Source organism: Macaca mulatta, chromosome 17 (genome assembly GCF_049350105.2).
Source record: "Macaca mulatta isolate MMU2019108-1 chromosome 17, T2T-MMU8v2.0, whole genome shotgun sequence".
Taxonomy (NCBI): Eukaryota; Metazoa; Chordata; class Mammalia; order Primates; family Cercopithecidae; genus Macaca; species Macaca mulatta.
The window spans coordinates 4152898-4179905 of record NC_133422.1 but is presented as its reverse complement, the minus strand read 5'-3'; the positions used below and the strand labels follow the sequence as shown (position 1 = coordinate 4179905).

The 27008-nt window shown below is 39.8% G+C and overlaps 1 protein-coding gene and 1 long non-coding RNA gene across 2 annotated transcripts; both read right to left on the bottom strand.

The window, feature by feature from the left end:
- Positions 1-2014: 2014 nt before the first annotated feature.
- On the bottom strand, positions 2015-24694 carry LOC144336326 (uncharacterized). The gene is made up of 5 exons (XM_077974355.1): positions 24650-24694; positions 22538-23675; positions 19022-19199; positions 13615-13789; positions 2015-3017 (listed from the first exon to the last, which is right to left on the bottom strand). Exons 1-2 carry the CDS (start codon positions 24692-24694, stop codon positions 23013-23015), a joined length of 708 nt encoding a protein of 235 aa, XP_077830481.1. The 3' UTR covers positions 2015-3017; positions 13615-13789; positions 19022-19199; positions 22538-23012.
- A 295-nt stretch (positions 24695-24989) lies between these two features.
- Positions 24990-27008, bottom strand: LOC144336303 (uncharacterized). Its single transcript, XR_013407933.1, has 2 exons — positions 26738-27008; positions 24990-26499 (listed from the first exon to the last, which is right to left on the bottom strand). It is a non-coding gene; the product is annotated as an uncharacterized LOC144336303 (long non-coding RNA).

The following is a 27008-nucleotide window of genomic DNA, read 5'->3' as shown; positions in this document are numbered from 1 at the left end:
AAGGATCTGACCTATTTTGTCCTGCTTTGATTGGTTTTAACATCATGTAGATAGTGAGTAACAAACTCATTAAACCACTTCCATTCTTGTCTTAGGGGACAATGTGGTGCTCTCCCCTTTTACATGTTGCTTCTCTTATCAGCTTCACCAGCTTTGTCTACTAACCCCAGGCCTGGGGAAAGGATTCGGGCACCACGTTGTCTGCAGCATGAATCCTGCCAGGCTGTGGCTGTCACCACGGTTATTGGACACTCCTCCCTGAGCAGGACCCACCTGGGAGGCATGCAGATGACAAGTGCCACTCAACCTTGTCCTCAGTGCCTGCTGGGCCCTGTGTGCACATTCAGGTAGTGAGAGGAACTGCGGAGCAAGTGGAATAAGTGAGTGCAGTCACTCCAACGACAGGCTAACCCGGGAGAGGTCTGGTTTCACGTGAACATGGGAAATATTTGGTTGAATGGAATTGACGGAAAGGTAGGAATAGAGTTTCTCATTCCCTCATGGATAGAAAAAATGCACAAACCACGTATCTGTTGGGTTGCATGGAATTGCTCTGACTGGTTTATTACCACTATTCACGCAGCATTTTCTTTGAAAGGGAATGCTGGGCGCAGTGGCTCATGCCTGTAATCCCAGCACTTTGGGAGGCCGAGGCAGGCGGATCACCTGAGGTCAGGAGTTCAAGACCAGTCTGGCCAACATGCGGAAACCCCGTCTCTACTACAAATAATAATAATAATAATAAATTAGCCAGGCATGGTGGCGGGAGCCTGTAATCCCAGCTACTGGGAGGCTGCGGCAGGAGAATTGCTTGAACTCAGGAGGTGGAGGTTGCTGTGAGCCGAGATTGTGCCGCTGCACTCCAGCCTGGGCAACAGAGCAACACTCCGTCTCATAAATAAATAAATAAATACATAAGAAAAAAGGAAAGGGAATGCAGGTGTGAATGCTTCAGGTTAGTCACCCAGCAAAATTAAACTGAAAAGTCCCCAAGCTCTTTGAACCAACTGCAAGGTTGTCAGCTTGTAGCCTGAAGTCCTCACGATCTACCCCATTACTTCATATCTCAAAAAGTCTTAACATGTGTTTTCCACAGTGATGGCCTCTCATTGGCCACCATAGCACTGTCTCTTCAGGGTAAAAAGGTTGTGTCATGCAGCTTAAAACCAGGACACATAGATGGTTACATTGGCAGTGTTCTTATATAAACAGAAGAAGACAGCTGATAACATTAGTGACTTCCTGTGTCATCTCGTTTTTCTCGGGCGCTTGCTTCCCTGAGATTATTTATGTTTGCTGTATTAGTCCATGGCAACCGCTTAACACAGCTGCACCAAATGTCGTTCCCAGAAAGACCGGTTGCTTAGTCTCCTTGCCTGCATTCTATTTTGGGAGTGGCATGGATTTTTGGCGACGCCCAGTTGAGCTCTTGCCCACATCAAGTTATGAGCGGCGGCTTGTAAGAGAGTTTGCCCCTTGGCCTTGGTCTTTAGGAGAAAAAAATTCTCCTCACTTACCCACATGCCATCATTATTCATATTTAAATTTTAAAAGATTAAAAACAAGAAACATTTTCTTTCTGCACTAAGAAATCTAAAGTTTTAAAAATCTCTAATAATGAACTGAGGTAATACATGCATTGATAAAATTGAAATAGTATAGAAAAACATAACTGATAAACTGATAAAACATAACTGATAAATAGCTGCCTCCATTTCACACTTCCTCACCTTAACAGCTCCTAGATCATCTTAGAAAACATTTCTATTTTTATTCCTGTTGGTTGCCTACAGAACTCTAAATAATATATTTTCACATCTCTTCTTTGACCTTTTTAAAAATCAGCTCCCCCCCTTTTTTTTTTTTGAGATGGAGTCTCACTCTGTCACCCACACCGGACAGCAGTGGAGCCATCTCAGCTCACTGCAAGCTCCGCCTCCTGGGTTCACGCCATTCTCCTGCCTCGGCCTCCCAAGTAGCTGGGACTACAGGCGCCTGCCACCATGCCTGGCTAATTTTTTTTTTTTTTTTTTTTGGTACTTTTAGTAGAGGCGGGGTTTCACCGTGTTAGCCAGGATGGTCTCAATCTCCTGACCTCGTGATTCGCCCACCTTGGCCTCCCAAAGTGCTTGGATTACAGGCATAAGCCACTGTGCCCAGCCTATTAAATATTTTACACTGTGATTTAATCTCTCTTGATAAACAAAATTCTAGACTCACATAGTTTTGGACTGGTACATTCTACACAAATTTTCCCATTGATCTTACAGAAAATAGAGGAGTAGTGAACACTTCTCAACTCATTTTATGATTAAAGTATTACCCAGACACCAAATCCAGAAGACATGATGAGCCAAGAAAACTGTTCACCAACACATGTTGTGAACATAGTGGCAAAGAAACTCTTATCAAAAATTTAGCCAAACACATCCACTCACACAGGCAAATTAGAATAATTTTTTTCTTTTTTTTTTTTTTTTTTTGAGATGGAGTCTCACTCTGTCGCCCAGGCTGGAGAGCAGTGGTGCGATCTGGGGTCACCACTGCAAGCTCCGCCTCCCAGGTTCACACCATTCTCCTGCCTTAGCCTCCCGAGTAGCTGGGACTACAGGCACCACCACCACACCCAGCTAATTTTTTGTACTTTTAGTAGAGATGGGGTTTCACCGTGTTAGCCAGGATCGTCTTGATCTCCTGACCTCCTTATCTGCCTGCCTTGGCCTCCCAAAGTGCTGGGATTACAGGTGTGAGCCCCCACGCCTGGCCTAAAATATTCAGCCTTTTTTTTTTTTTTTAACACAGCTTTTTTGATGGATAATGTACATATCATAAAACTCACTTATTTAAGTGTGTAATGAATTTTAGTAAAGTTACAGAGTTGTACAAGCATCCCCACAGCCCAATTTTAGAGCATACCTATCACTTCAGAAGATCCCTCTTGGCCACTTGCAGTGATTTCACTCTTCAGTCCCAGCCACAGGCAATTTGTAATTTCTCTGCTGGTTCTATAGATTTGCCTGTTGTAGACATTTCATAAAAATGGAATAACCAGTCAAATTCAGACAATATTTATTGACCTTCTGATACAAAACATAAAGGTTTATCTTGCTTATAGAAGTGCCTTTCCCTGTCTCCATTTTCCCCAATTTTTGGTAATTATATATTATTTTTAAAATTGCTATGTCAGCTTTTTTTTTTTTTTTTTAGATGGAGTCTTGCTCCGTCACCCAGGTTAGGATGCAGTGGTGTGATCCCAGCTCATTGCAACCTCTACTTCCTGGGTTCAAGTGATTCTCCTGCCTCAGCCTCCTGAGTAGCTGGAACTACAGACACACACCACTGCACCCAGTTAATTTTTGTATTTTTAGTAGAGACGGGGTTTCGCCATGTTGGCCAGGCTGGTCTCAAACTCCTGGCCTCAAGTGATCCACCCACTTTGGCCTCCCAAAGTGCTGGGATTACAGGTATAAGCCACCACACCCGGCCTATGTTGGCTATTTTTGTCATTTAAAGCAATATATTCCTTCTATTTATGTGTGTATGTTGTTCCATAGGCTTCTATCAACGTCTTTTGCCTCCCTTGCTCCATATAAAATGCCTTACAATCCTCCCTCTTTTCCCCTACCCTTTTTCACAGAAAAACTGTGAATCACTGCTAGGACTTTATTGTTATGAAAGCCAATAATATTTTATCTTTTATTCTACAACCACAATTAAGTCTTACATGTCTGTAAGTTGATTCTAAAAGTAGAAAACTAAGAGCAGTCTTTATGATTTTTGTCTACGTTGCTCAATGTAGAGCCAGGGCCATGCCAGGATGCCATTTCTTTCCCTGCGTGTCCTGTGATTTTCACTCTGAGTTGGAGGGTATTGCTTCAATGTTTTCTAACATTTTTTGCTGCTGATAAGAAAATTCTGCTGCAGTCTAGCTCCTATTCCTTAGCTGCTGGGCTGTTTATTACCTTTGGAAGATTTTTATGATCTTCCATTTATTGTTAGTTACTGTTCTGAAATTTCACAAAGATCCATTTCAGTCCTCTTTATTTTATCCTGCTTGGAATTCAATACCAAGACATAACATTTTTAGTTCTGAGAAAAGTTTTTTAAAAATGATTTTACAAAAATCACACACAGACACACAAATGATTTCCCTTTCTTCATTTCTCTGCTCCCTTTTAAAAACTCCTGCTGGTCTAATATTAGATATCCTGGATTACTTCTTTCTTGTAGTTTTTAAAAAATATTTTCCTATCTCACTCAGTCTTTACTTTTTCACCTTGTTTAAGTTATTTTTATCAACTTGAAAATAATTTCTTTGAAAGATTTTTTTGGGGGGAAGCAATCATATTTATCATTTCCAAAAAACTTTTCTGTTCTCTGATCTTGTTTCAAGACATTCTGTCCTGGTTTTTAGGTTTTAAATGAAAAATTACTTGAATCAGATAAATTATTTAAATTCTTCTTTGTCATCTCTAATGACTCAGTTCAATTTTCTTTTAAAAAATTCTTTTCTGGGGGGCTGGGGAGGTGGCTCACACCTGTAATCCCAGAACTTTGGGAAGCCATGGTGGGCAGATCACCTGAGGTCAGGAGTTTGAGACCAGCTTGGCCAACATGGCAAAATCCCATCTCTACTAAAAATATAAAAATTAGCTGGGCGTGGTGGCAGGCACCTGTAATCTCAGCTACTCGGGAGGCTAAGGTATGAGAATCACTTCAACCTGGGAGGTGGAGATTTCAGCAAGCAGAAATCACACCATTGCACTCCAGCCTTGACATGAGACCAAGACTATGTCTCCAAAAAAAAAAAAAAGTCTCTTCTGTTATTGGAATATTTTTGTCTGTTTTTTTTTTTTCTTCTTCTTCTCTTCAAGGTCACTTGCTCTGCTTACTTTCTTTTTTCTGTTTGTTTGTTTTTTTTTTTTTTTTGAGATGGAGTCTCACTCCCGTCACACAGGCTGGAGTGCAGTGGCACAATCTTGGCTCACTGCAACCTCCACCCTCCTGGGTTCAAGCGATTCTCCTGCCTCAGCCTCCTGAGTAGCTGGGATTACAGGCATGCGTCACCACGCCTGGCTAATTTTTGTATTTTCAGTAGAGATTTGGTTTTGCCATGTTGGTCAGGCTGGTCTCGAACACCTGACCTCAGGTGATCCACCTGCCTTGGCCTCCCAAAGTGCTGGGATTACAGAAGTGAGCCACTACATTCCACCTGACTTTTTTCTGAATTTGTTAATTTGATTGCTGATCCTTTGTTTTGTTTTTCAAGGTCTTAAAAACTTTTCTTTTGAGCTATTGACAGCTTTAACAATTTAGTACACTCCTGTGAACAAAATTTGGAGCACATTTGTTTCTCTCTACCTGATTTCCCCAGAACTGTAAACTACTTGTGAGTATTCTTAACTTAGGACAACACAGTTATTTGCATAAGTGCAGTAAGAATCTGTTTTCATTTGTAACAGGATGCAATTGGAGAAATTGGTTGTTTTACCAAGGCTTTGACTGGAATGATGTGCTTTCCTTTAAGGAATCAAACTTGACTTATAGAGCCAATAAGACCTTGGAAAAACTAGCATCATATTTTGTGTACACAGTCCCTGTGTAGGGTTTCTGACCCATGGTAAGTAAAGAATGTCACTTACTGACAGGCACAGAAGTCTCAGGTTTATCTTGAAACCTGGAGAAGAGAAAATTTCACCCAACTCATGGGTATTTGATGGCACAATCCATGGCTGGGCTGGGCTTTAAGAAATCCTATCTGAGATTCCCCTTATGGAACAAAGTTCCATCAAAGCCAATTTAAAAGCCTATGTAAAAATAATAATTATTCTTGCTGCACTGCATACAAATATTTAGGCCAAGTATAATAAGCAAACCAACCCTACCATGATTTGTCTTTAGTAAAATGGGGAACTGGAGAGAGAAAAAAATTATTTCAAAATAATTGTATATCTGTTATTAGATTCCAGTCCTGCCTAATGTTTTTTCCAATTTTTATTATTTTCTACGGTTTGGACCAAATTCTAATTTTTCTTGGCTACAAGTCTTCAAAATAATGTTTTCAATTTTTTTTTTCCATCTCTTTTTCATTTTTCCTAATTTGAAGTCACTGAAAACTAAGTCGTGCTTCTTTAAAACCCTGCAAGCCGAAGACAGACAACTTAAAATCTGGAAGAAAATAACAGTAACCTGTTTACATACATAAGACCCTTTCACACCTGCCTACTAATGTATGGACTTCAGAGTAATGTGGCCCATATCAATTATTATTATTATTATTTTTTGAGACAGGGTATCACTCTGTCACCCAGGCTGGAGTGCAGTGGCGTGATCTTGGCTCACTGAAACCTCCACCTCATGGGTTCAAGCGATTCTCCTTCCTCAGTCTCCCGAGTAACTGGGATTACAGGCACATGCCACCACACCCAGCTAATTTTGTAGTTTTAGTAGAGACAGGGTTACATCATGTTGGCCAGGCTGGTCTCAAACTCCTGACCTCAAGTGATCCACCCGCCTTGGCCTCCCAAAGTGCTGGGATTACGGGCATGAGCCACCACTCGTGGCCTGGATTGTTATTTTGTGTGTTTTTTTTTCCCCTTCCTCCCCTCTATTTGCTCTTCACAGGACTCAAGACTTCGAAACCTGCTAAAAATGAGCTTTCCAGACCTACCCATCTAGGAATAAACCATCTCAGCCCTGAGAGATCTGATGAAACCTGAGACCAGAGATTCATTTTCTTGTAAAATGCTTTCTCCAAAAGACTTTGTAAAGAAAAGGGGGAAATGTGAAAGGAAAATACCTTGGGCTCTTTCAAGCTGGGAACCGCCCAGGGCAAATCGGCCTCCCATTCTCATTCTATTCAAGTCATCCCTTAGCTCACAGAGATAGATGCATATTCTGACTGCCTTCTTTGAAAAGACTTATCAGAAACTCTAAAGAATGCAACCGTATCTGTCTCTTACCTATTTGTGACCTGGAAGCCCCTGGGGAGGGTTGGGGCAGGAAACCTTGCTTTGAGCTGTCTCCGCCTTTCTGGACAGAACAATGTACTTCTTACATATCAATTGATGGTTCATGTCTCCCTAAAATGTACAAAACCAAGCTGTGCCCCAACCACCTCGGGAAAATATCATCAGGACTTCCTGAGGCTATGTCATGGGCACATCCTCAACCTTGGCGAAATAAACTTGCTAAATTAACTGAGACCAGTCTCAAATTTTCGAGATTCACACTCCTATGCAAGGAAGGAAGGCAAATGTTTTCTAATGCCACATGAAATTAAAGCACAAAATGAAACTTGGACGCTTGAAAGAACAGTCTTTCTATAAGTTATTGTGACATGCTCCATAATTTATTGACAACAGAGTTGGTGATGATATTGATATTGCACTATCAAAATTTATCACCAAACATCTTTACATTTGATAAAAGATTGTGAATTTTTGTTTTCTATCAGGAGAAGACAACTTATCGGAAATTGTCATGGATCCAGAATCCATTTCTTTCATCAAAAGCTAATTTAAACTTAACTATAATTTAACAGATAAATTATCGAATTTGACTACTAATGAATAGTTGAAGATGAATTTAGAAATACAGTATCATTTACATTACTTTGAATGAAAGTTTAAAAATGAATATTCTGAGCTTAATAACATGTTTAAAAATCTCTTCTTCCACCTTATCAACATAATTCTGTGAGGCTAGTTTTGTACAATGTAGGTTATAAAAACAAAACATTAAAACAGGTGACATGAGTAAAAATGGCAGATGAAGAACATCCAACATTTTGTTCCTTCCTAAGACTAATGAAAAGACTGGCAAAGAAAAGCAGAATCCATTTGTTCAACTATCTTGGCATTAACCAAAGACTTTCAGCCATCCAGGGAGCATTTATTCAAGAAAAATATCTGAATCTTGGTAAGAACTGTAATCTTTATGACATTTTAAACTTACCTTAGGCCCATCTCCCACTCTTCAGCACAGAAATAGCCTAGAAAAATAACAACTGCATTCCAGTACTGAAGATTGGAACAGAGCTGGAGCTCTTTCAAAGCCTCAGTCCCAAAGAACTGACACTGTTTGATCCATCCTTAGAAGTCTCCACTGAAAAGGCACATTTTTACTTGATGTGGCTTGAACTTGCCAAGTGTAAAAGTCTCTCCCAGGGGTTAAGTGGTATTTATTGAAAATAATTTTAGGCAAGTCTTTTAACTATGAGGCTGCATGAGATGAATGATAGGGCAAATAATAGACTAAGAAGATTAAAGGGAAAAGCTGAGGCATAAGATGTCTGTCAGAGCTTTGAAATGCTCTGACATACTCCTGAGAATTTGGAAGGTCACGGGCATACATAGACCTGTGGGCATTCTGAAGAAAGAGCTAAGAAGGCCTAAGCTCTCACTTCTTGGTGACCTTGAGGTTCTGCACAAGCAGAAAGTAAAGGCTAAAACAGCATTGTGAACTGAACTGCTTGGTGGAGTGTTAAAGGTATGACCCAACATATATGTAGTAAGCCATGGCAAAGATTTAGAGGTTTATTGGTTCCAGCATTTAAGGAAATCTCTGTTCAATCATTAGATGCCCAATCACGAAGCTAACTGATACTCCCATGACCACATATAAAAACAATACATACTTTATAGAATTAGTTCAGAAAAGTCATGAAATAAATAAAAACAACATTTAACAGCAAGCAGAAATAACAAAATTGGGCAGGGAAGAATATGATTTTCAGACTTGCAATATTATATTATTTTAAATGTCAAATTTTCAACATAAAATTGTGAGACATGCAAAGATATGTCCCATACACACACAAACGGAAGGTAATTGATAGAAGCTGGCCCTAAGAGGCCCCAATGTTGTGCTTACTAGACAGAGAGTAAAATTAGCTATTTAAACATATGTTCAAAGAGTTAAAGGAAACTATGTCTGAAGAGCTGAAGCAAAGAATGACGTATTTGTCCATTTTCACAGTGCTCTAAAGATACTACCTGAGACTGGGTAATTTACAAACAAAGGAGATTTTATTGACTCACAGTTCCACATGGCTGAGGAGGCCTCAGGTAACTTAGAATTATGGCAGAAGGGGAAGCAGGCACCTTCTTCACAGGCCAGCAGGAGAGTGAGCGAGAGACACAGCAACGGAGGAACCGTCACACACTTATAAAACCATCAGATCTCATGAGGACTTTCTCACTATCATGCAAATAGCATGGGGGAACCGCCCCCATAATCCAATCACCTCCCACCAGGTCCCTCCCTTGACACATGGAGATTACAATTTGAGATGTGATTTGGGTCGTGACACAGAGTCAAACCATATCAAATGATAACCGTGTTTTACCAAATAAAGAATAAAAATGGGTCAAAATTATTTAAAAAATAGTAATTCTGGAGTTGAAAGCTAGAATAAGTGAACTGAAAAATAAACCATAGGCACCTAATAGCACATTTGATCAGGAGGATAAAAACAATCAACAAACTTGAAGATAGATCAATTGAGATTATCTGGTCTGAGGAACAGAAAGAAGAAACAGGCAGGAAAATGATTAGAGACTTGTGGGACACTATGAAATATATCAACATATGCATAATGGAATCCCATAAGGAGAGGTGAGAGAAAGTTTCAGAAAGATTACTTGATGAAATAATGGCCAAAGCTCCCTAAACTTGATGAAAAACACTAATATATACATTTAAAAAGATCAGTAAACTCAAAGTATGATAAACTGAGAGAGATCTACACTGAGTCACATTATAATCAAACTGTTGAAAGCCAAAGACAAAGAGAGAATCTTAAAAGCAGTGAGAGAGAAGGGACTTGACCTGTATAATGGATCCTCAATAAGATTAACAGTTTCTTATTAGAAAGCATGGAGGCCAGAAGGCAGTGGTATGGCGTATTCAAAGCACTGAAAGAAAATAGCTGCCAACCAAGAATTCTATATCCACAAAACCATCTTTCAAAAATGAAACAGAAATTAAGACATTTCTAAATAACAAAAGCTGAGAGGACTTGTCACTAGGATACCTATCCTACACGAAATACTAAAAGGAGCCCTTTAGGCTGGACTTAAAGGAGAGTAAGCAGTAACTTAGGTCTACATGAAGAAATAAAAGAAATAATAAAGGTAAACAACATACAGATGAATATTAAAAATAAATAGTATAAGTGTATTTTTTGCTTGTAATTCATTTCCTTCTCCTATCTGTTTTAAGAGACAGCTGCATAAAGCAATAATTATAAATCCTTGTTGACAAGCACATAATGTATAAAGATGTAATTTGTGATGATAACGGCATACAGGAAGGGTAAAAAAAAAGCTATACAGGAACAAAGTTCTGTAGACTACTGGAGTTAAATGGTATCATTTGATTTAGATAAGATTGTTATTAAGTAAGTTATTAGTAGTAATTCCCAGGGTAACCACTAAGAAAGAAAACACAAAAATGTAGCAAAAGAAATGAGAGAATTAAAACACTATATCAGAAAATATCTATGTAACACAAAGGAAGCCAGTAATGGAGAAATGTAGAAACAAAAGACATAAAAAGGTAGAAAACAAACAGTAAAATGGCAGATGTTAATCCTAATTTATTATTAATTACATTAAATATAAAGTAACTACATATTCTAATAAAAAAGCAGAGATTGGAAAAAAGATATTTTTATTTAAATTTTTTTCCTTCTTTCTTTTTTTTTTTTTTAATAAAGCATCTGTCCACAAGCTAGAAAGATTTTTTTTAATGACCCAACTATACACTGTCTACAAAAGACACACTTTAGATTCAAGGACATAAATAGATTGAATGATCAAGAACAGAAGAAGATACACTATGCAAACAATAATAAAAACAGAGATGGAGTTACTATAACTGATATGTGGTTAGATAGATTTTAAAACAAAAATTATGACTAAAGACAAAGAAGGGCATTTTATAATGAAAAAACGTTATTCAACAAGAATATATAATAATTATATGCATACATGTACCTAAAAGAGCAGCTCCCAAATACATGAACAGAAATTGACAGACTTGAAGAGAGAACTATTTCATGTATTTTGGAGCTCTTCTCTTAGGTAATAATAATAGTTGGATATATCAATACCTTACTTTCTATAGTTGATAGAACAAGTAGGCAGTATATCAGCAAGGAAACAGAAAACTTGAAAAACACTATAAGTAAACTAAACCCCATAGATATCTATATCACTACCTGACAACAGAAGAATACAAACTCTTCTTAAGTACTTTGGAACAGTCTCCAGTATAGATGATATTTTACAACATAAAACAAGTCTCAGTAAAACTAAAAGGGTTGAAAACATAAAGTATATGTTCTCTGACCAAAATGGAATGAAACTAAAAATCATAACCGAAAGAAATTTGGAAAATTCACAAATATGTCAACACACTTTAAATAGTAAGTAAAACAATAAATCAAAAGAAATTAAAGCATAATTTGGGATGAATGAAAATAAAAACACAATGTACGAAAATGTATGGCATGCAGTTAAAGCAGTACATAGAAGGGAAATGCACAGTTGTAAATGTGTACATTTACAAAAAAGAGGATGGGCCAGGCACGGAGGCTCAGGCCTGTAATCCCAGCACTTTGGGAGGCCAAAGCCGGTGGATCACGAGGTCAGGAGATCCACACCATCCTAGCTAACACGGTGAAACCCCATCTCTACTAAAAATACAAAAAATTAGCCGGGAGTGGTGGCGGGTGCCTGTGGTCCCAGCTACTCGGGAGGCTGAGGCAGGAGAAAGGCGTGAACCTGGGAGGCGGAGCTTGCAGTGAGCTGAGATCGCACCACTGCACTCCAGCCTGGGTGACAGAGCGAGACTCTGTCTCAAATAAAAATAATAAAAAATAAAAAATAAAAAGAGAGCCAGGCACGGTGGCTCATGCCTGTAATCCCAACACTTTGGGAAGCCAAGGTGAGTGGATCACCTGAGGTCGGGAGTTCAACACCAGCCTGACCAAATGGAGAAACCCTGTCTCTACAAAAAATACAAAATTAGCTGGGTATGGTGGCATATGCCTGTAATCCCAGCTACTTGGGAGGCTGAGGCAGGAGAATTGCTTGAACCAGGGAAGCGAAGGTTGTGGTGAGCCAAGATCGTGCCATTGCACTCCAGCCTGGGCAACAAGAGCAAAACTCCATAGAAAAGAAAAGAAAGGAAAGAAAGAGAACTTAAATCAATAGCTTAACATTCAACCTTAAGACATGGGGAAAAGAAAAGTAAACTAAACCAAAGCAAGCAGAAGAAATGAAATAATAAAGATAAGAGCAGAAATTAGCAAAAGACAAAAGAGAAATACAATAGAGAAGTTTAACAGAATAAAAAGTTGGTTCTTTGAAAAGAGGAACAAAATTGACAAAGTTTATCTAGATTCACCAAGAAAAAAGAGAGAAGACTCAAATTACTAAAATTGGAAATGAATGAGGGGACATTCCTATGAACCTTACATAAATAAAAGGGATTATAAGGCAATAGTATGAATAATTGTATGCTAAAAAATTTAGATACTCTAGAAGAAACAAATTCCTAGAAATACACAAACTACAAAGACTGACTCAATAAGAAACAGAAAATCAGAGTAGACCTAAAATAACTAAAAGAATTAAATAAGTAATTGGAAAACTTCCCAAAGAAAATCTGAGGCCCAGATGAGTTCACTAGTGAAGTCTACCAAATGTTTAAAGAAGAATTAAAAATAGGACAGGAGGAAATACTTTTTAACTCATTCTATGAGGCCAGTATTATCTTGATATCCAAACTAGGGAAACATAACACAAGAAAAGAAAACAGTAGACTAGTATCTTTTATGAGTACAGATGTGAAAATCTTTAACAAAATAGTAGCAAACCAAACCAAGCAGTATATAAATGCATTATACATTACGACCAGATAGGATTTATCTCAGGAATGCAATGGTGCTTCAACAAACACAATCAATCAATGCTACATACCACATTAATATAATGAAGAAAAAGAACCCATATGATCACCTCAATTGACTCAGGAGAAGCATTTGAGAAAATCACACCCTTTCATGATGAAAAATACTCAACAAACTGAGGATTGAAAGGAATGTTTTCATCCTGATAAAGGGCATCTGTGAAAAATCCACAGTTGACATCATACTTAATGGTGAAAGACTGAAACAAAACACTGTACTAGAAATTATACCCAGGGCAATTAGACAAGAAAATAAAAGGCATCCACAGTGGAAAGGAAAATCTAAACTATCTGTATTTGTAGATGATATAACTTACATATAGAAAACCTAAAGAATCCATATTACAGCTAATGAGTGAGTTCAGCAAATATGTAGGATATAATATCAAAATTTACAAATCAATTGTATTATGCATTAGCAATGAACTGCCCAAAAATGAAATTGAGAAAATAATTCTATTTATAATAAAATCAAAAGTAATAAAATACTTAAGGTATAATTTTAACAAAAGAAGTATAAGATTTATTCATTGAAAACTATAAAATATTGTTAAATTACAGAAGGTGTAAATAAATGTAAGGACATCCATGTTCATGGATCAAAATACTTAATATTGTTAAGATGGGAATACTCACCAGTTGGTGTACAGTTTCAATGCAATCACTATCAAAATCTCTACTGATTTTTTTTGCAGAAATTGACAGGCAGAGATTGCAGTGAGCCGAGATAGCACAATTACAGTTTGAGGTTGCAGTGAGCTATAATTGCACTGCTATACTCCAGCCTGGGCAACAGAGCGAGACCCTGTATCTTGAAAGAAACAACAAAACACACATAAAAAAAAAAACTACTAAATTTAAAAAGAGCCCAAAGTATAAGACTCTTAAGTGAAAATGTGTGTAAATCTTCATCATTTAGGCATTGGTTCCCTAGATATGATCTCAGTAATGCCTAAGTAAACAAAGACAAAAATAGACAAATCAGATTACATCAGCATCACAGACTCTTGTGCATTAAAGGACATTATCAAGAGACTGTCCTAAAGAAAAGAAAACCCACAGAATGAAATAAAATATTTGCAAACCATGCATCTCATAAGCATCTAGTATCTAAAATATATTAATGAAGATCTCTAACAACAGTAAAAAAAAAAACCCCATTAAAAAATGAGCAAATGATTTGAACAGACATTTCTCCAAAGAAGACATACAAATGGCAACCAGGTATTTGAAAAGGTGCTCAACATCATTGATCATCAGAGAAATGCAAATCAAAACTACAATGAGATATCATTTCAGACACACTAGAATGACTATAATAATAATTTTTAAAAGGGAAATAAATATTGGCAAGGATGTGGAAAAATTGGAACTCTAATAAATTGCCAGTGGGTATATAAAATGGCACAACCATTGTGGAAAACAGTTAGCTAGTTCCTAAGAAAGTTAAACATATAGTTCTCATATAACCCAGCAATTCAATTCCTAGGGATATAGCCAAGAAAATGAAAATGTATGTTCACACAAAAGCTTACATTTTAATGTTCACAGCAGCATTATTCATAATAGCTAAAAAGTGGAAACAACTCAATTGTCCACTAACAGATGAATGAATAAATTGTGATCTATCTACACAAAAAAATGCTATTCAGCCAGAAAAAGGAATGAATTACTAACACATTCTACCATGTGGATGAACCTTGAAAACACTATGCTGAGTAAAAAAAGTCAGACAAAAAAGGCTACATGTTGTAGCCTTTTACTCCATTTATATGAAATGTTCAGAATGGGCAAAACTATAAAGAAACAAAACAGATTAGGAAGCATTCAGGGCTGGGCAGGGAGACTGGGCAATGGCTGCCCACGAGTATGGGATCTCCATTTGGGGTGATGAAAACGTCCTGGAATTAGTGCTTTTGGTTGTACACCTTGTGAATATGATATACTGAGAACCACTGAATTGTACACTTTAATTTTTTGGCGGGGGGATGGAGTTTCTCTCTTGTTGCCCAGGCTGAAGTGCAGTGGCACAATTTTGGGTCACTGCAACCTCCGCCTCCCGGGTTCAAGCGATTCTCCTGCCTCAGCCTCTCAAGTAGCTGAGATCACAGGCATGCGCCACCTGCCCGGCTAATTTTGTAATTTTAGTAGAGATGGGGTTTCACCATGTTGGCCAGCCTGGTCTCGAATTCCTGACTTCAAGTGATCCACCTGCCTCGGTCTCCCAAAGTGCTAGGATTACAGGCATGAGCCACTGCGCCCGGCCAATTGTACACTTTAAAATGATAATTTTATGGTACGTGAATTGTTTCTTTAAAAACAAGGGAAAAAATACATAGAAACAGTTTAGACATGCATTATCTTCTGTGAATGGCATTGTCAACAATCCAACATAGATTAAATTAATTAAGAAACAAGAATCAGGCTCATTTTTTACAATAAAAACTTTTGATATTTTTATACATGCTGTTTATTCAAAACTTATAGGTTTTCTATATGGGAATTATAATTCCCTTCATAACCTTTAGTTTCAATGGTAGGATGACACGAATATTTTAACGTAACAATGACTGTCTACTTCAATTGCCTATACACACACTTTCAGTAAGTATGGACCATTTTTGTAATTCTTGCCTTTTTTCTATTTTAAATTTGTGCTGATAACACTGATTGAAATATAATCTTTTGTGTAGGGGCTGGGCACGGTGGCTCACGCCTGTAATCCCAGCACTTTGGGAGGCCGAGGCGGGCAGATCATGAGGTCAGGAGATTAGGAGATTGAGACCATCCTGGCTAACATGGTGAAACCCCGTCTCTACTAAAAATACAAAAAATTAGCCAGGTGTGGTGGCGGCGCCTGCAGTCCCAGCTACTCGGGAGGCTGAGGCAGGAGAATGGCGTGAACCTGGGAGGCGGAGCTTGCAGCGAGCTGAGATAGGGCCACTGCACTCCAGTCTGGGTGACAGAGCAGGACTCTGTCTCAGAAAAAAAAAAAAAAAAAGAAAAGAAATATAATCTTTTGTCTCTTGAGTCTGGTAATAAAACATTTGCACTTGTATTTTTTGTGTGTCTTTGCTTTTTAAATTTTATTTTTCTAGTAATTTATTTTTATTATATTTTAAAAAGTAACCTTCTGCAATGGATTCGAAATTTTAACACAAGAGCTGGTCCTTCACTACAGATGCTTTGAGAAGCACTTGTACGGGGCCCCTGGGATGGAGTACTCTGTAATAAATTATCTACAACAGAAAATTTACATCTTCCTAGGTAAATGTGTGAAATTTCTTCATTCTTTATCTTTTGTAACAATGGCAATGTTGGCCTTCCAGATGTTCTGGAAGAGTGGGAAGGGCAGGGGTGACTGGCAGGGCTGTGACATAGTGGCGTACATATTCTATCATTCCCCCTGTTTCTCTCCTTCTCTTTTAGGTCTCCATAGAGGAGGCTGGCTCCTTCTTACAGAGCCTCCAACAACGATTATATTCTGGGCTTCAGCATCCTTCTCTTGCCTGCACATTAGCTTTCTTACTTTTCTTTTTTTTTTTTTTTTTTTTTTGAGACAGAGTGTTGCTCTGTCACCCAGGCTGGAGTGCAGTGGTGCGATCTTGGCTCACCGCAACCTCCGCCTCCTGTGTTCAAGCAATTCTTCTGCTTCAGGCCCCCGAGTAGCTGGGACTACAGTCACACTCCATCGTGCCTGGCTAATTTTTGTATTTTTAGTAGAGATGGGGTTTTACCACATTGGTCAGGCTGGTCTCAAACTCCTGACCTTAGGCGATCAACCCACCTTGGCCTCCCAAAGTGCTGGGATTACAGGCGTGAGCCACTGCGCCCGGCCTGTGCATCAGCTTTCTGTCCTCTGGAAATTTGTTGAAACTTCTTGTTTAGTGATACCCTTCCAGGCTTTTGTTGCGTGAGTTTATTCCTCTTTGTATTTCTACATGGTCATTTCACTGGGGTCTCAGGAGGGACACGAAGTGAACACATATGTTCAGTATGTCATCCTGAACTACAATAGCCAGGTTTTGGTTACGGAAAATAATAATGCTGAATGTTTTTTTGTCTGAGCATACATTTTCATTTCTCTGTGTAGATATTTAGAAGTGGCTGTGTTTAACTTACTGAGTATCTGACAAATTGTTTTCCGAAGTGACTGTATCTTTTTTACATTCTCGCCAGCAATGTGTGAGGATTCCAGTTCCTCTAAATCTTTACCAGAATTTGATATTTTCAGTTTTTCCGATTAGAGACATTTTAGTGTACGTGTCATAGTATCTCAGTATGGTTTTAGTTCGCATTTCTCTAAGCACTGAAAATGTTGAGCAACTTTTCATATGCTTATTTGCTATCATAATATATTCTTTGGTGAATTATCTGTTCATATCTTTTGCTGAACATTTTGAATTGTCTTTTTTTAATAGAGTGATAAGAGTTCTCTATTCTGATGCAAGTCTTTTTTCAGACACATGATTTGCAAATATTTAGTCTCAGCTTGAGACTAAACTTCGCATTTTCTTTTTTCTTTTCTTTTTATTTTTCTTGAGACGGAGTCTCACTCTGTATCCCAGGTATTACAATAATAAATTTCCCAATATTAAACCGTTCTTCAATTCCTAAATTCTGTTTAGCCTACCCTTTAAATATACGGTTAAAATATTTTTATAATATTTTATGATTTTATATCTATATTCGTGAAAAGATTATAGCTTCACATCTTTTTAAAGGTTTTTATCTTTTGTTATTAAGATTATTCTTGCTTCATAAAACGAACTCAATAATTGTTTGTTTTTTCTCTATGTTTTACTACAGCCTGAATAGCCTATGAATGATGTATTACCACAGAATTTAAAGGCATTTACTTGTAAAGCCACTTAAGACTAAAATCATGGTTCTCAAATCTAACTGCATATTAAAATCACCTGGAGAGCTTAAAAAATCTCAATGCACGGGCCACACACCTGATGAAGGAATTCAGAATCTCTGATGTAAGGATTTTTAAATGCAAAATAAAATGAAAGGCTCAATAGTTGATAAAGTTTGTGCTAGATCTAATATCTTCTGGTTTTGTCTGTAACTGGTCCAGTAGTAAATATTGATTCATCTGTAAGCTTTCTGACATCAACTAATGGTGTCCATAGCAATAGAACTACAACCTAGTTTCTCTGCCTTTATCTTACTTTAATTGTACACCAAACTAATAAGGTAAAGCACGTAATATAATAACTATTTTAAAAGCAAATAAAATAAACTGTGGAAGGTTAAGTGGCAAAGCCTCTTGACTCCCATCACTTTGGCATTTCAATCAATAATAGAGTCTAAAGACCAAACAATAAAACAATGGTTAACATAGAAAAAAAGAAACACGAGTTCATTAACTAACCAGGAGATCTTATTTCCAAAGAGTAAATCTGATTACATTGTTCCTGTTTAAAACCCTTCAATGGCTTCCTTATGCCTAAAGGAAAAAAAAAATCCAAATTCCTTTGTGTGGCATAAGAGGTTCTTTGTGTAACACAAGATCGGGCCCCTCATCACCTCTCCAGTTGTATTTCTCAAAAGGCCTCTCTTGCTTCCTATACTCAGTCATGCAAAATGTTCTGCAATTCTCTGAATGCTCTGGCTTTGCTTTTCCTTTTTGTGCCCATGCCTGTGCCCAAGTTATTTGCTTTTTCTGAAAGATCCATCTTTCAAAACCTTCTTTTCCCTCCCTCCAACCCTGTTGACCAACTTATCTTTTAAAGTCTGATTCAGTTTCAGGGCCATCTCCTCTGAGACCTTCCTTCCTGACTGCTTCTCGAGTTCCCCTATGAAACAGTGACTGCCCGAATAGCAGCGACAGTTTGTAAATCATTCTATTCATGCTGCCTAGAACAAAGCCACACTTGTGTTTAATAAAGGTTTATCAAATGAATGAACACTGGTCACCATTAGTCTTGACCCCTTCTATTTGAAATATGTGAAATACACAAAGTAAAAGATAATTTCTGATAGGGGCTGACATCAGGAACTGTAAGAGATCTATCCACTGAACCCAAGGTCTTACCTATTAAATCTCTACTGTTGCCAGTCTGCGCCCCTGGATTTTCAAGGGGCTCCGTGGAATTGGGAGGCTGATGAAGCTGGTGACCGCCCTCCTGTAAGCATGCTGTTTTGGTGATTCCAGTGCTTACTCCTTTCCTCAAATGTGGTCATAAGAAGTCAGGAAAGTCAATATGCTTTCACTAGGAAAAAAGGAGGAAAGCCTGCTTTAATTGGCTGTTACATTTTTGATGAGGCGAAAATTCAAACAAAATTATGACCATAAGGACTATAATTGTTCTTTCCTGTTAATAACCTTAGTTAGCCAATTGGATTGTGAGTGTGTGGCATGCTTGTATTGTGTACGTGAGTAGGGAATGCACGTGCGTTAAAGTTCACATGTGCTTAAGAGCTTAGACACACCCGCAATTTGCAAGACAGCTTCACGTCCTGATGGGCTAAAGCTGTGTAAGAAACCTGAGCTGTAATTTCTCCACACAAATTTACATCCTGGGGTGCTCACTTCATCCTGTGGTCTGTATGCTCTGTGACTACACACCTGGCTGAGAACAGAATTAATGATGAGAAATGTGCCTGCTTCTCTGCATAAAAGATGATGTCTGAGTAGAAGGTCGCCAAGGGAGGATTAAGAGCAAGAATGCGAGAATGTGTTCAGGAATCCGTGCGTGAGATGATGAGCTTGTGAGCTGATGTTGATTCTGTGCAGTTTCCAGTGTCTTATTCATAGGCAAGATTTTCTTGCTCTTCATTCAGCCTCTAATGTTTTAAGCAAAGATTTTTTAAAAGATCTAACAGGAAACAAGGAGCTGCAGTGAAACTTGGGCAGTCAGTTTGAATCTGAATAAATATTTGTCAGATTGGAGAAGTGCTGAAAGCATTAAGATACTTGGAGATTTCTCTTTTTCTTTGGCAAGAAGCATGACTGGGACAGGTAAGGGCTATGAATTCTTCCGGATCACTCCCTCCCATGATGATCTCTCCTTTGAATTTGCACTTTGTAGTCTGACACAGATTAGTGCTTCCTAGTCCTCTAACTGTAACACATGCCTCAGTTTCCCTTCTCCGATAAGATTGGGATATCTTTGGGTGTAGAAAAAAAACCAGATGATCCTTTTTTTTGTAGCCCAGCAAGTTCCAGGAACATTAGAAACTGATTAGAAACTGGTACGCAAGTGTTACTTGCTTAATTTATTACAAATCCTTTAAAAATGAGGTAATGACTATCATTTAAAAATAAAAGCAAACTGTGAAGAACTTCTCTCTTCCTGTTAGTGGAGACTTTCCACAGAATTTTTTTTTTTTTAAATGGAATGGGGAGGCAGTGGGCATGTTGAGTTTTCAATTGAGTATTTTGCTGTAAAGAACTTTAGAGGAGAGGAAAAAAGAAAACGCAAAGCCAAACAAAGCTGGTATTTTTCAAGTGCTCATTTAATTTCAAAACCACTGTGTCTTTCATTGATTTTTTTTACCTTTAAAAAGACAGCAATGCCCATCTGCTCAAAATCCCATCCAGAGATGAAATTATGAATTAAAGCTGTGTTACATATGTACAGTTGAGACATCCTCTGTGCACTGGGCCGGCCAGATGACACGCTGAAACAGCCTGGGGTCTGTGCTTGGGGTGCTGCCAAGGGAGCAGATACACGGCTGATGAAAATCATCCATCATTTCAAATCAGAGGTGCTCTATTCTTGCAGACTCCTGTTATGAACAATCTCATTTGATCTTATATTGAAACAAGCTGTCTTCAACACTGAGGCCTGGCCCCAGGCACAATGAGGCAGATGGAATAGGAATCGCTCATTCCATGCCTGCATTTGCCGGAATCCTAGGATTTCATCAGAAGTTTGCTTGTGTGAGCCTAGCCTGACAGGATCAACTTCACTGAGTTGTGCTTCAATATCAGTTCTTATCTCCTTCAATTTGCGCAAAAACTCTCATGGAGGATAGTGTTCATCATTTTTTCACTTAAAGTCATATATATGAGTCTTTATATAGAGCGATTCTTTTTAAATTCAGTTTCTGGGAAAAAAATTAAAAAGTCACATGATCTTTCTGTCTGCTAATGATATTATGCACGTTGCTCTTGTCTCTATTTTTGCCTTGGCCTCCAGGAAGCTCAGAGCCACATTTTACACTCAATTACAGAAATAACATTACATGCTAGTATTACCATATTTGTGATACTCTTTTCTGTTGATCCTTAGTTTCCATTTCCATTCTTCTTTTATTAAGCCTAACACATTTTTTGTTGCAAGCTATATCAAAATCATTTTGGAGAAAGGCCAGGCTTATATAAATGATAAAGCATAACCATCTTTTATTTCCCTGCTAAGTGGTTTGTGTTTTACAGTATATACTTTTAGAAGAAATAGACTGTTTCTTTAAACAGATGAGAATCAAATATCTTGCTTCTTCATGAAGTTAACCACGGTTATATAATCCACATTGATACAGATGCCTGATAAAAGATCAGAATTGCGTTTGATAACCAGGTTTCTCTTATGCATTCTCAGCAGCTTTCAGTCTCTTAAGTTTTTAGTCTTCTTTATTTACTACATTAATCTTGAAAGTAAACACGGTTCTTATCTAAAATTAATATTATAAGATTAAAAGAATTTATTATAAAATAATCTATTTAATCTTTTAATATTTAAAATATATTAAATAAACTTACAAAGACAACAGCAGCTAAGTTAGAATGGCCATGACTGAATAGAGCAAAACTATAATAAAATAAAATAAAATAAATAAGGGAATATATCCGTGAAATGTTAAGAAAGGCACTAGCCCAAGTAATCAGTACTGAGACTGCACCTTGGGTTTGCTTTAAAGCCTCCAGCATGAAGCTGATGGCTGCCCAGTCATCTCAAGGGTCAGCACTGTCCCTTAGGAGCTTACAGTTGAAGTCGACTAGGCAACTCCTAGCCTTGGACAGACGCTGAAACTCAGCACTTACACACAGGGCTGATGTTATAACTCGGAACACAGACTCCTCAGTTTCCCTTGATACTTTTTTTCTGAGAGCCACTGACATCCGTCTTCTGTCTTCTTTCATGATCCTGTCTTAACAATCATGTAAACTGAATCCTTTATCAGACACTCAACGGAAGCACTTTGTCAATTACTGGTGGAGGGAGTGTCCTGAAGAAGCTACCCATGAAAACAAGGGTGACCCGGCAGGCTTCACGGAGCCTTCACGAAGCCAGAGGGCAGCGGACGTCCACCCTCACTCAGGACACCCTTGGGGCACTCTGCGCATCGCCCTGCACAGCTGCAACTAGTTAAGCCCTTCTGGGCACCATGTGCTTCCGTGACCTGCGCTTCCTGTGTCTTGTATTCAAAATTTTTTCCCATCACATCACATGATCCTGCAGTTTAGGGACAATGCTGACTTTTCCTCTGCTCCTGCCACCCTGGGCCTTCTTGTGTCCTGGTTGAGCTGTGGACCGCCCCGCTCTCCCACCGGATCCTCCTGGGTCAGGGAAGGATTCTTTGGGGAAATGATCAGCGTCCTTACCCACCACCTGTGCGCCTCGGGCAACTGGAGTTCTCAAGCTCCAAGGCCTTCGTTTTCTCAGCTGTAAAATGAAGGGACTGCAGCAGCCTCCTGTTTAGAAGTATCCCACCTGAGTTTATATCAGAATAATCAGAGATACGTATATATATATCTTTTTACATTTTTAAAATGTTATTTCCCCCCAAACCATGTCAGCTTTAAGTGGGGAAACGAATTTTTAAAAAATGATGTGGCTGTGCCCTCCAGTGGCTGAGCGTGAAGTCACCAGGCTGTTTAGGTGACAGCAGGGCTCGCAGGAAAGCGCAGGCCCGGCTACACCCCAAAGGACCAAGGTGGGTCTAAAGATAGGTGAATCTGCTATTCCGGAAAACACCGAATCGCCGTGTAGACCGGTCGCCAAGTATAACTGCGAGTCCCAAGGCGTCACCAGCATGGGCATCCCAGCCCCGGTGCTTCGAGTCCTACTTCTGCTTGGCTATCGGGAAAGGGACGGCTTCGGGGCCACTTGCAGGCTCTCGACACGCGGCCGCTGCTGGGAATCCTCGCGGCCGCGGCTCTTCCCTCTCCAGCGGGAGAGAAGCCGCAGAGGCCTGGCCGCTGCTGCCTGCTCCCGACACCCGCCGGTCCGCCCCTCCGGCTCGGCTGCAGGGCCGGGGCGCCGACAGGCGGCAGCCGTCAGTCCGCGCCCAGAGGAAGCCCGCGGCCGCTCCGGCCCCCCGCGCGGACGCAGCTGCGCCCCCAGCGGGGTGGGTCGCGGGACGGCAGCGCACGCAGCCCGCTTCCCGCTTCCCGCTTCCCGCTTCCCGCTTCCCGCTTCCCGCTTCCCGCTTCCCGCTTCCCGCTTCCCGCTTCCCGCTTCCCGCTTCCCGCTTCCCGCTTCCCGCTTCCGCTCGCTCCCCCGCGGGCCCGACTGGATCGTCAGGTTTGCGCAGGCCGAACTGGAGGAATAAACGCAAAGCCCCAGCCCCTCGTGAATTGCAGGACCCGCCTCACGTGCAGGGTGTTCACGCTGATTTCCGGACTCCTTGCAGGCAAAACAATGAGTGAACTGACAGTGAAGGCGGAAGGACTTACCTAAGTTATACAATGATAAATAAATGGCAGATGAAAAATGGGACCTTTGGTTTCTAGTCAATGTCTAGATAACTTCCTCAGGAAGCGATTCGGCAGATGCAGGCCCAGGTAGCGAGGAGAATGGCCCCTTAGCCAGCTCTTAGGGTTCCCTGAGGGCTGAGCTAGGAGGGAGAGAGGGAGAGAAAAGGTTAAAGACCCTTCCGGTCCTTAGCATCACCCCGAATGAACGTTTCCCGAGCACTTACTTTATAAAGAGCACTGTGGGCCGGGCGCGGTGGCTCACGCCTGTAATCCCAGCACTTTGGGAGGCCGAGGCGGGCGGATCACGAGGTCAGGAGATCGAGACCATCCTGGCTAACACGGTGAAACCCCGTCTCTACTAAAAATACAAAAAAAAAAAAAAAACTAGCCGGGCGAGGTGGCGGCGCCTGTGGTCCCAGCTACTCGGGAGGCTGAGGCAGGAGAATGGCGTGAACCCGGGAGGCGGAGCTTGCAGTGAGCTGAGATCCGGCCACTGCACTCCAGCCTGGGTGACAGAGCGAGACTCCGTCTCAAAAAAAAAAAAAAAAAAAAAAAAAAGAGGGAGCACTGTGATCGATGCTGGGGAATATTCAGAGGAATAAATAAGGCAATCTCATTTTCCAGGTCTACATCCACTGGAAGGGTCCCCTCCTGCAGGGACTCGGTACTGGTCAGCCACTGCGCCTTGGCTTTCGGTTCTGAAACATGCTGTAGAGTTCAGACATGTTTTCTGCCTCCAAGAGATTTATATGCCAGCAAAGGAAAAAAGACACATACATAAGGAGATAAATAATAGGCAAGATATTTTTTGAGAAGTAGTTGGGGTAAAAATACATATAACAACATTTACCATCTTAATCATCTGTATGTGTCTCGTTCAGCAGTGTTAAGAACATCCACACCATTGTGCAGCCACACTCCAGAACACTTTTCATCTTGTAAAGCTGAAACTCCACACTCATTAAACAACATTTTCCTGTTCCCCTTCCCCTAGCCCCTGAAAAACCACCATTCTACAGATGCTCCTTGACTTATGATGGGGTTAGGTCCAGATGAACCCATCATCGAAAGCTGAGAATGCATTCCATGCCCCTAACCTACTGAACATCATAGCTTAGCCCAGCCTACCTTAAACGTGCTCAGAACACTTACATTAACCACTTACATTACATTGGGCAAAATCACCTAACATAAAGCTTATTTTCCAATAAAGTACAAAACATCCCGTGTAATGTATTAAATACTGTACTAAAAGGGAAAAGCTGTAATAGTAAGTACTCAGTAAATGCTCAGAATGGTTCTATGGTGTATTAGTCTGTTCTCACACTGCTAATACAGACGTATGGGAGACTGGGTACTTTATAAAGGAAAGAGGTTTAATTGACTCACAGTTGCACATGGCTGAGGAGGCCTCACAATCATGACAGAAGGCAAAGGAGGAGTGAAGTCACATCTTAGATGGCGGCAGGCAGGCAAGACAGAGCTTATGCAGGGGAACTCCCATTTATAAAACCATTAGATACCATGAGACTTACTACCACGAGAACAGTATGGTGGAAACTGCCCCCATGATTCAGTTATCTCCATGCTTGACATGTGGGGATTATTACAATTCAAGGTGAGATTTCGTGGGGACACAGCCAAACCATTTCATATGGATACTCAAAGTACAGTTACTACTGAATGCATACCGATTTTTCACCATTGTAAAGTCGCAAAACCGTAAGTCAAGCCATCTTACGTTAGAAATGGTCTGTACTTTGTCTCCATGAATTAAGACTATTTTAGGTACCTCATGTAAGTGGGATCCTATAGTATTCATCCTTTTCTGTCTGGCTCATTTAACTTACCATAACGTCTTCGAGGTTCACTCATGTTGTAGCACGTGTCAGAAGTTCCTTTCTTTTTAAGGCAGAATAATATTCCGTTGTGTGTTTATAGCACATTTGTGTATCCTTTCATATATCGATGGACACTCGCGTTGCCTCCACATTTTGGCTGTTGTGAATAATGCCGCAGCGAACATGAGTGTGAAAGCAAATATTTTCAGTATTTGTTGGAGTGTCTGCTTTCAGTTCTCCTGGGTAGATATCCAGAAGACCCTATGGGAATTCTATGTTTATTTTTTTGAGGAACCACCACACTGTTTTCCCTACTGGCTGTACACTTTTGCATTCCTGCCAACAGTACACAAGGGTTCCCAAGACATCATTTTCAACCTTAAAAAAAAAAAGCGGTTTCAAATTTACAGAAAAGCTTCACAAAGAGTACAAAGAACACCCGTATTCCCCATTTGTTAGCATTTTACCACATTTGCTCCATCAACTTTTGTCTTTATTTACAGACATATTCGTTTTTGGCTATGATGCCCATCATCCCTAAATACTTTTGTGTGGACCTCCCCAAAGCGAGGGCGCTCTCCTGTGTAACCACCACACAACCCTCCCAACCGGGGCATTGACATCAATTCAGCATCATCTGGGCCTCAGACCCCATTCACATTTCACTAACTGTCCCAAAAATGTATTTCCTTTTTTTCCTTTTTGGTCCAAGATCAGAATCATGTTTTGCACTGAGCTGTCACATCTCATCAGTTTCCTTCCACATGGAACAGTTTCTCAGTCTTTCTCTCTCTTTCATGTCTGTATTGGTTTGTTCTGGCTGCCATAGCAAAGCACCACAGCCTGGGTGACTTAAAGAACAGAAATGTATTATCTCACAGTTCTGAAGACCGGAAATCCAAGTTCTAGGTATCGGCAGAGTTGCTTTCCTCTGAGGCCTCTCTCCTGGGCTTGCAGACGGCCATCCTCTCCATGTGTTTTCAGGTGATCTTCCCTCTGCGTGTGTCTGTTTCCTCATCTCCTCGTCTTAGAAAATCACCAGTTATATCAGATGAGGACCACATCAATGGCTTGATTTTAATTTTTTAAAATTTTAACTTAATGGCCCCTTTAAAGAAATTATCTCTGAATTATGGTCATATTTTGAGGTACTGAGGGTTAAACTTCAACATATAAATTTTGAGGGGGACATGATTCAGCCCATAACAGTGTTCTTGAGAGTCTTAAAAGGTACACGCCCTTCAGAGTGTAAAATGATACATACCTGGATCCCTCCGATGTTATCTCATGACTAGACTCAGTCCACACATCTTGGCAGGACTACCTCAGAAATTATGCTGTGTTCTTTTCAGGAGCAGGTGCCAACATTTTTCAATTGACCAAGCTGGTGTCTGCCAGTTCCTCCATGATAAAGTCACCATCTTGGACTCTGCACTTGATTAGTGTTTGGGTGGAGAGATTTAATAGCATGTCAGTATCCTGTTCTTTTGTCAAACCTTTACAGGTATCCTTAGCATCCAGTTAGGCTTTTTCAG

What these genes read in the sequence shown, in the direction of transcription:
- LOC144336326 (XM_077974355.1), bottom strand. Translation starts at nt 24,694, where the DNA reads ATGGGTTCATCTGGACCTAACCCCATCATAAGTCAAGGAGCATCT. An exon ending in TCATAAGTCAAGGAGCATCT is followed by an intron (nt 23,676 to 24,649) that starts GTAGAATGGTGG and finishes GAAGTTATCTAG; the next exon opens with ACATTGACTAGAAACCAAAG.